Source organism: Alosa pseudoharengus, unplaced genomic scaffold (assembly GCF_046254945.1).
Source record: "Alosa pseudoharengus isolate Yale_2024_CS ecotype anadromous, Long Island Sound unplaced genomic scaffold, YU_APseudo_1.1 YU_APseudo_1.1_scf_22, whole genome shotgun sequence".
In the NCBI taxonomy this organism is placed as follows: domain Eukaryota; kingdom Metazoa; phylum Chordata; class Actinopteri; order Clupeiformes; family Clupeidae; genus Alosa; species Alosa pseudoharengus.
In genome coordinates, this window is record NW_027468680.1 from 19,269,037 (window position 1) to 19,279,196 (window position 10,160).

General features: G+C 42.7%; 1 protein-coding gene across 1 annotated transcript in view; it reads left to right on the forward strand.

Annotated features, from left to right (window-relative positions):
• LOC143139579 (utrophin-like) overlaps window positions 1-3,074 on the forward strand; it is a 30,651-nt gene extending 27,577 nt beyond the window's left edge. The window contains exon 17 of the mRNA XM_076300153.1: window positions 2,681-3,074. Coding sequence (XP_076156268.1) covers window positions 2,681-2,876 — 196 coding nt within the window. The 3' untranslated portion in view covers window positions 2,877-3,074. The remainder of the gene's footprint in view (window positions 1-2,680) is intronic.
• The last annotated feature ends 7,086 nt before the right edge of the window (window positions 3,075-10,160 follow it).

Sequence of the window (10,160 nt, forward strand, 5' to 3'; positions counted from 1 at the left end):
TCTCACCTCCACATGCTCCTCTCATACATGTCTCACCTCCACATGCTCCTCCCATACATACATGTCTCACCTCCTTATGCTCCTCTAATACATACATGTCTCACCTCCACATGCTCCTCTCTTGAGGAAGCACAACAACATCAGTGTTGTAAATATGACATTGCATGGGGTATAAATGAGTAAATTGCATTTGTTTGCTTTATAGTTAGCTCTCCCAAGGAAGTTATGTTTTCAGAGTGGTCTGCTGTTCTCTTGGTTTGTTTGTGTGTGTGTGTTGGATTGTGCAAAAACTACCAGCCTGATTTTCATGAAACTTGGGCCAAGGAAGAAAAAACCATTACATTTTGGAGTGCATCTGATTCACAGGCTGACTCGATATATTTAGTTTCACTTTCTCTAATGTTGCAAGATACAGCATTTGGCCATGGCAGAGCTCCGTGCCCTTCAACTTGTCCTTGTGCCATTTTGCCTCAGGTGTAGGCCAACCACACATTCATTTCCACACCACACTGACCATGAATAACTATTTATGACCATCCCATACCCACTGATCCACAATACACTTCTCCATTAAAACTCCAGTATTAAAAAGTTTACAAGACTCATTTTATCTATAGATGCATGTATTGCCATACAAGGGCTCTTAGTTTGGTAAACAGTGAGTCAGTGAATGGTATAAGGCCACACGGCCTGTACACAGTATGGGATTCTGCTGACTCACTGTGCAGATGGAGGAAAGGACACTTTATATTAGATTTAAAGAGCAGACCTAATTTACTGCCCATAAACACTTGTTATACTCCACACCATAGTGGCAATTGTGCTATCTCATATATCACTGCTATAAACTCATCATATCCCCTTTTTAAACCCCTGATTTTTTGGCATATCATATATATTTCAACAAATCTCCATTGTTTCCTTATTTGGATTTTACAGCATCCCGGATAATCCATTGGGCAGATTCTTCAGATAAAAAACAACATTAAATGCATGAATGAGTCATCAGCCCATGTAGGTTTAAACATGTGTTCAAGAAATTGCCTCAGCATCCCTATCATTATCTCCGTCTTGAGCTGAGCCAATCATAATAACAGCCTTTAGAGAGCTACTTTATCTGAGACGGTTAGTCTGAGAGGGTGTCAGCTGTGTCAGCTGTGTCTCTGTTTTGTTGTTTTTGTTTTGCCTGGTCCCAGGATGGCTCCGATAGCGGGCTGGGATCGTGCTGTCTCTGTGGAGTCCGCCTCAGCCACGGGAGCAGGAGGGGGGTGAGTCAGACCAGCGCACGGACAGACGGACAGTTAGCGTCTGGGCGGTCAGCAGCAGGGGGGTGGGGGGGTGGTCCAGGGCCATCACGAGTCTGTGAGGTCTTATCAAAATCCTGCACCACAGTTTATGAGATTTTTGCTTGTAAAAGATCATCATTGTTGCTCCTGAGCTTGTGTTATTTCTTTCCGTTCCCATTATATAATAAAAGCACAACAGGGAACAGGGAACAGCAGAGAAAATAAGGGTCACGCTAGGGCTCCTTCACTGTTAATTCACTCTCAGAACATTCCTTTTTAAACAACAACGAAAAAACACAATTACAGTCCACTCTCTACTTCCATGTGTCATGCTTTGAAGCACACTATATTTTGGTCAGATTATGGTGACTTGTGTCCCTATTCCAGATGGGGGTTATAGGGTGAGCTAATCGTTAGAAAAAACTCATTTGCAGTCAGGTTTTTATCTCAGTTAGACTTAATTAGTTGGATAGAACTCATATTCCACCGAAGCACCTTGTTTAATTTTGCCTTATCGTAACTAATGAGAGTATTCATCACCATAGGCTCCAGATAGCGCCCTGTTGGCGTGCCCACCTTTCCTCCCTTGCAAGTGAAAATCCTAGAGCCAAAACTCCTGAAATACCTTCAGCCTTCTCGCTATGCTCTGCAGGTGCTCAGAGCAGCGGCCGGCTAGTTTGGTGTGATGACTCAGTCAAGCAGCAGCATGGACATGATATAGTAAATCCAAATTCAAAGACATCTTACATGCACACATCACTAGAAAGCTCCCAAGTGATGGCCATTTTTAAGTAATGGCATACTTTTACAATTCCAAAAATAAGTAAATAAAATATGTTTTATGTATGACTACCACGTTAGATAGCCTCCTGCGGTCATCACTGTGGTTTATAAGGGTGGAGGAAATCACTGATCCATAACAGTGACTCCAAGGCTTTGTGAAATAGAAGCCAGTCAGTGTACAATGGAGTTTGAAGGAAAAACTAATTAGATTTCTGCATTGATTAAGGGATAATTAAGGGGTTTGCTAATATCACATACCAACACATTAAAGAGAAATTAAGGGAGGGTCTGGTTCCACATTAACGATCCCATAATGCATATTAAAAGAGGCATTACATAATTTCAGGTTAAATTAAGATTAATGTTACTATATTTTGAGAAGTTTTAAGGACTTCCTGTTGTTTTGGATAAACAAGTACGCCTATTCCATCTCATAGGGGATTATTTCGTCCAACTCTGTGGATTCTTATTTACTTGTGAGGATTTGGCTATTGTTCAAATGAGAGATCTCCCTGGAATCCAAATCTCTGTCTTCTTTTATTTCTCACGTCCACCTTGTCACTGTACAAACAAACCCCCTCTTCTCTCCCCTCCCTCCATCCCTCCCTCAGGTTTCAGGAGCACGAGTTTATCCTACCAGAGACGCACACTGCCAGCACGTCCTGCAGTCCCCTCCGCCCACAGCAAGGTGACCACCACAAACCCGCCCTCAGCTCCAGCCCAGTCCAAGGTCAAGCCATACAGAGGAGCGAGATGCCCGAGGAACCAGATGGGCTCATGTCTGCCCAGGAAGAGGAGGGTTGTTAATACAAGTCGAGCTGAGTTCTAGAATGTTCCTGAGCGCAAATCGTTCCGTTGCCATTTTCGGATGGATTTATTGAACTAACAGACAGCAAGGTCAACCAGGACAAGTGACTCTGAGGTGTAAAGAGAGTGCATTAAAGTCAACATCAACTACGCAAACCCAGACTGTTGTGGTGTGTTGTGACGTCAAGTTTAACTGTGTGTTTGGTAATGAGCATTGGAATTCTACTGAAGTTCTCTGTTACCACCCAATAAAGCAGTAGCCTCCCCAGCTAGCAGTCTTAGCCACTGCAAATGACTTCCCGGAACTGGAGGAGAATGTAAAGTATGGGCACATATCCCTCATGACTGCGCTCAGGCGACTGGCTCTGTCTTGCCTGTCTAATCAGCACATACACTTTGTTTTCTCATTGAGCACTAGAAAATAAACCTCTCATACATTCATATGTCTCCAGCAGAATCTCTCCCTCTGACATACTTCCTTGGTAGAGATGTACTGTATGCAGAAACAAATTGGTCATTTGATTAATTTCACTTCTCTTCATCACTGCTAACTAAGGCACGGCATATAAATCATATGATTTTTTTTTACCAATGAACAATCTTCAGACCAAAATGCAAACTGGTTTATTGTATTTGGCTCAATAGTCCACACTCTCATGAGACACAATGGTGGACATACAGTATATTGCAGTGGGTAACATGAGAGCACATGGGCCTAAGTCATTTTTGACTCCAGGTCACATGTGGGAACGAAGATATGTTTAAGAAACAGTAATGAACTGATTTGTACAAATCACGAGGATCAGTAAACATCATTGAATAAGTTAATCAAAAATCAAAATTGGACTACATCAGCTGAAAACTATCTGAATTATTCGTTCGGAAATGCATGGAGTGTCTAACTGCATCCCTCAGCCTGAAGCCAGTCTAATTCCAGAACCACATGGGTGTGCAGTTTAATTACACTGCCTGTGTGGTTATCTTTCCTAAAGGAAGACTGACAGGAAATTCATTACAGGAGAAATGTGATACTTTTTACACCAAAGCAATGGAAATAAGGGCACCTCCACAGTGATGTTTGGGTACCATAAACTCACACACACAAAAAAAAAAACTTCACACACCTGAAGGACCACAGCTCTAGGGACGCAGGCCTTTAGCAGGAGATGGAAAGACAGATTTATCGCAACACTATCATTGCCTTAAGCTCCATACACACACTCACAATACATCATTGGGCAAACCATTAGCTTAAAGCCGCGGCCCGAGGCTCAGCAGCACCTCATTCATTTTTGCGCGGTTTAAATGCCTTCTTACCCTCCATCACCATCAGCAGGAGAGCCAGACACCAGTGATGGGTCTCTTCCATTCCCCCCGGGGGGGCAGTCAGATGGCAGCGAGGAGCCTTAACGCTCTCCAGCCAGGGTGACAGCAGCAATGCATCAGGGCTGTACGTTACCCAGAAGAGTCATCCGAAGTAGTGAGGAGTTATTAGGGTCTCGGCGCGAGTCAGACGGAGGTGCAGTGGAGAGTCCAGAGCAGAGTCGGCCATGTCGGGACGGGCAGCTATAAAGACAAATAACGTTGTTTTAGTAAAAAAAAAATGACAAAGTAACATATAAACAGGTGTGAATACAAGAACCATTTTTCAAGGGATGTGGTTAACAATGTGGCCAGTTAGAATATGTTATGTGGCCATTTTAGACAATAAATAAGTCAGTTTTTACTTCAACATGATTACTTAAGTATTTAATTATTTGCTCTATTACATTTAAATGGAAAATATCATCCAACTGTACTTATGAGAAGGAAGATGAGCTTGACACAGCTTATGCGGTTATCTACGGTATTTTATATTAGTCTACAGTAGCTTGATTATGGTCATAATATTCATGTTGTGACATTAAAGTCCCAAGCTGACTTTCTATACCATAGATTCAGAAATCTAAATGTGATGGATATGGGGGGTAAATGCCACCATGGCCTCAGTTCAGTTATGTCTGGATGAGGACTGTGACCTTCTACATTAATAATCCTGGCAGAGGGCCACAGCAGAAGACCATGATGAATTTAGTCCATTAATTTCACAGGCTTTGATTGCATAATAAAGGAAATGTTTCTTTTAGAGGTCTGCTAAAGGGTTCTTTGGGAAGGTGCAGGTTATTTTTGGAAGGGTCTTTTTGTATTTGACTTTCACACTGGGTGGCCAAGAACAAGCAGAACAAGTCAATTGATTGCTGATCTAACATTTCAGCCTTTCTGACTTCCTCCTTGGAGAGATATAGAACAAAAATCAAAGACACATTTTACTTCACAAGTCGATTTGGTGTAATTTGTCTGTCCAATCAGAGGTAGCTGAAGACTGTGATGGCCTTCACCGGACAGCTCTTGAAAACCCAAAGGGGAAAGCGGAGGGAAGCCGCCTTCAGGTACATTAATGTCACATCTCTCTGGGCTCCTACAGGGCTGACATAGACTTCTATACATATCTATAAACATGATGATACTGAGAGACGTGTGTTGGCATCACAGGGGGTGATAGAAAACCTATAGAACCAGAAATGCTAAATAAAATCAAATGTTCCAGTAAAGTTAGTAACATTTGTAGAAAATTGTAATGACAGCAATCAACAGTTTCAGAAGTCTTTACTATGAGCCTGTGAAACTGTTATTTGGCCACCACAAAGCTGCAAACCAGTATTTCTTCTTGGTTCTGACTGCTGACAGGTGATTGTGGTCTGTGTCATTACATCTTCTCTGATGGATGAGGTCTCGTGCTGTGACTTTTCGAGTAAATCTCACAGAAGGAGAAGTTCATCCCTCACCCCACAGAGAATCCCAAACTTATCCCTGCTGTGTGGCTAATGATGTGTGAATGAGAGAGTGAGAAAAAATCCAGGAAAAACTATACAGCTGAAATGGCTCCTTCTAAGACTATTACCCCCCTGACAGAAAGTTAATCTTACAAAACAAAAGTTTCACTAAGACTGGTGTGCATTGCCGCAGGAGAAAATAAAACTGTTCCAGGTGATCACTGTTCAGATTTGTAAGTATCCAAAAAAAAACTATTGCCAGACCTAGAAAAAAATATCCCTTTTCCTCTCCCACATGGGCAAATTTCCATAGACTGGCTATTTGCAATCACCTTAGCAAACATTTGCTCTTAGGTCTCTGAGCCGAGCCATCAGAAATTCATCTCCACTCCCTCCAAGATAGAAGCCTCCTCATACAATACTCTGACCTCATCTCACACCTCTCTCGCTAGCTAAGCTACAGAGGAGGTCAAGGAGAGTCATCTGCACCCTGTAAGTGAGTGAAACACAAACACACACACACACACACACACACACACACACACACACACACACACATACACGCAGACACCTCCCCAAATGACACTTAACTCCTTCCCAAAGAGTTCTGCATAAATGCTGATTGCGCTGAAAGCCCTAATTATGGTGATAATTGCAGTTAATGGATGGCTAAAGAGGGGATCATAGCTGCATCTTGGCCAAAGACCATAAATACAAAATGGAGGGACTGGCGGCGCACACCTTCGGGACTTATAGCGCATATACTGGAATAAGGTTTACATTATTAATATATATACATTATATATATATCAGCAATATAAAGACATGTTATAAAATATTTACATTATTATCCCTAAAATTCACAAGCCAAATTACTTTAATCAAACACCTATTAATAAAGCCTGTCTCAGGATGAAAGATAAACTAAATAAAACTTGGTTGGATTAATTTAAAAAACAGAAAGGACAATAAAACTGACAGTATCAGTGAGACTGTGAACTGAGTGGAAATAAGAGGGCTGGTCCATCTCTCTTGAGTATCGGGGGGGAAATACGTAGATTTGGACAAACTAAAAAAAGTCCATTTGAGCATTAGCACGGTAAGGCTCCAGAGAACAGACAGTCGACTGTCATTCATGTCAGTGCTGAAATATACTGTCATTCTCAACATAAGGCAATGGCATTCATACTGTAAACATTCTTCATTCTGAATTAACCAAAGATCTTCACAGGACTCAATAACAAGTATAAATAAACTTTTTTCCCATCCAAAAAAGCTCATCTCAAAGACTCATCATGTGGTTAATGATCACAGACATTCATAAACAGAGCTCACAGACACGTCTCAGTCAGGCCCTTCTCCTCTTCTACACACACACACACACACACACACACAGACAGACAGACAGACAGACAGACAGACACACACACACACACACACACACACACACACACACACACACACACACACACACACAGACAGACACACAGACACACACACACACACACACACACACACACACACACACAGACAGACACACACACACACACACACACACACACACACACACACACACACAAACACACGTCCCCTGCAGTTTCCCACACACCCACAGGCTGCGTTCATCTGAGCTGACGTCTACACATCACCCTCCCACCGTTTCCCCCCCGGCACTCGTCTGTCTCATCCCCCCATCCCAGCTCCCTCTCCTTTCCTCCTCCTCTCCTCCACTCCTCCTCCTCCTCCCTGGGGAGAAAGCAGACAGGTTCCGTCTGGAGCTCACACCGTTACCCAGGAGGCAACAGGCAGAACGGCGTAATGGCTATCCAAGACAAAGAACAGTGTGTCTGCTAGCTAGACCAAAGTATCACCTCCTTCACCAAAGGAGTGGTGTACTGTTGTGGATGTTGCCAGGCAATACATCTAGAGGCCATTCAAACCTGTTACACTGATTTTATGGCCATGGGGGAAATAAAGCAACAACAGTCAGCCTGCATATATAAACCCAGATGCATCGGAGACCGTTTCTGTCACGTTAAGGGACAGCTCAACTCTCAAAACCTTAATCAAATTCGTTCAGAATATTCTGTTGAAAAAGGTTAAAAGAAAACAGTTGTGGCATTTTTCAAAAACACGAACTCATAAATATCTTGCATGATGCATCCTGCTGTGCTACACTACATGCACATTATGTATATCATTTTCATTTGAGTGCGTCATTGTATCAACAACAACACCACTATTTCTATCATGTCCCTAGGGGACCACAGGATCTAATATCATGTTTTTTATATTTCGGTCTAAACAACACGCACCTTTCCATTAGACAGCTCATATAAACTCAGTGGCAAGGAAGTAGATGACAGTCATCAAAACCAGCAGTATTACCCAGCCCCATCACCATAAAATAAGACGAAGAGAATTGGCTTTACCATAAAATCAGAATATCTCATGCATCAAATGAATCTGTTTCTCTGAGGTCATTTCAGATCATCCAATATGTTCTCTAACTTCTTAATAACTGCAAGTGCAAGTAAGAATCTATATGGGTGCAAAAGTTTTTGTGTCAGTGTGAGAAAAATGTCTTGTTGACGGCTGTGCTGATGAGGTAAAGATGAGGACGTTTTAACACTGGCAACAACTTACACATTCCCAGAGTGCATTGCAAAGAGTGCCAATGCACGACCACACCTCTCCCTGGGGGAAGCTGCTGGGGACAGTGGAGGCCAATGCAGACTCCAGACGTCCCCTGGGGAGGTACAGGTCACTGATAAATGCCCACCACAGACTACAATGAAAACGCAATTATTTCAATGAATGGATGGAGGGTAGGTGGCTGAAAGCGTTATTTTGTGCCAGCTGAAAATGACAAACAACCAGCGAACAAACAACCAAACACCTGTTAGCATGCTGAACACCAGCCAGAGAGCCACAGTCTGAGCAGGCAGTTTAACGAGGACTGCCCGACGGTCAGACGAATTAAACCCCGCACCACTGCATCTATTTCCCTCTCTCTCTCTTTCCTCAGGTTTCTTTACCTCCGACTCTCCTATCTCCCATAGCACGCCCTCCACTCCCCTCCTGGCGTCCTTGGCCTTGTTTTCTCTGCTGCTCTGCCCTCTTTCTCTCTCCTCTTTCATCCTTTTAGTCCTCTCTCCTCCTCTCCTCTCCCTTCTTTCTCTCTGCTCTCGTCTGCTGTGGCTTGGCTCTGGGAGCCCATCTCGTTGCCACCCAGCCACCAGATGAGTCTGTCAGAGAGGAGCACGCTCAATGGGCTCCAAGGGGCCACGACAGATTTATCATCCTATTAGTATGACTTTCATATTTGTGTGTGTGTGTGTGTGTGTGTATGTGTGTTTGTGTGTTCCATAAACTTTATGAACTCCATAGGCTAGGAGAATATGAGAACCATAACTCTACATGTTATTGTTTGGCTGATAGAAGGGGGTGAAAAGAGGCATTTTTTCTCAGCGTAGTGATATTAGTGAGGGCATGGGAACAATTTAAAGAGACAAATTTGGCACAAATGTACATTTTATTTACACTTTTGCAACACAATGATGACCTGTGAGGCATAATTTATCCACAAAACAAATGTAATTCTGCTATGTAAATGGGGAAAGAATTTACATAATCATCTGCATACTGACATTTCAGCAGAGCTGTTGTCTTGTTGTCTTATTAAACAGGCTAAGTTTGTATGTGCAGTCGGAGTAAACTCATTTCCTCATTCCACATTCATTTAGACCTATACCACCATCTAATGGCAAATACAGACATTGCACTTCCCAGTTTTCAAAGGCTGTTCGATAGGGCTGTAACGATTTACGATTCGAAACCGAAATCGCGACATTCATATCCACGATACTGTGTCGCGGTGTGAAAAGGCAGAATCGCGACACACCCTTTCTAGTGTTTCACAGTGCTTTGCAGCTTATGCGGCCGCAAAAGCAACCCACAACTCCCGCTTTACTTATCGGTAGCCTACTTTGTCCAAAAACAAATAAATAAATAAATAATAATTTCATACCTCTCCTTGCTTTCATTGTAGACTATGTGTGCAACTTTACCAAACAGTATAGAAGTAAACCCCCTCTCCTTGCCCCGCTCTCTCTCGCGCTCCCTCCCTCTCACTCTCCCTCCCTCTTCTGCTCAATGAACATGCGAGACTTAAATAAAACATTCACAATCGTGAAAGCAAGGACGCATAGACGACTAGCTAAATTACTATTAAATCCGCTTAGCATCATTAGCATGCTGCACATATTTGTTTAAAACTCTTGCATTGAAGTTGACTGATCATCTCAATACCAACGTTTCCCAAAAGGGCCTGTCCCAAGGAGAACAAGTATTACCTTGAAACTTAAACACACATGGGGAAACTGAACAGTCCAATCAGTAGACTATGATAGGCTAAGCTATATGCTACTTTGTTTACAATATTTCCAGGCCTCAACCAGACAGCTGAATT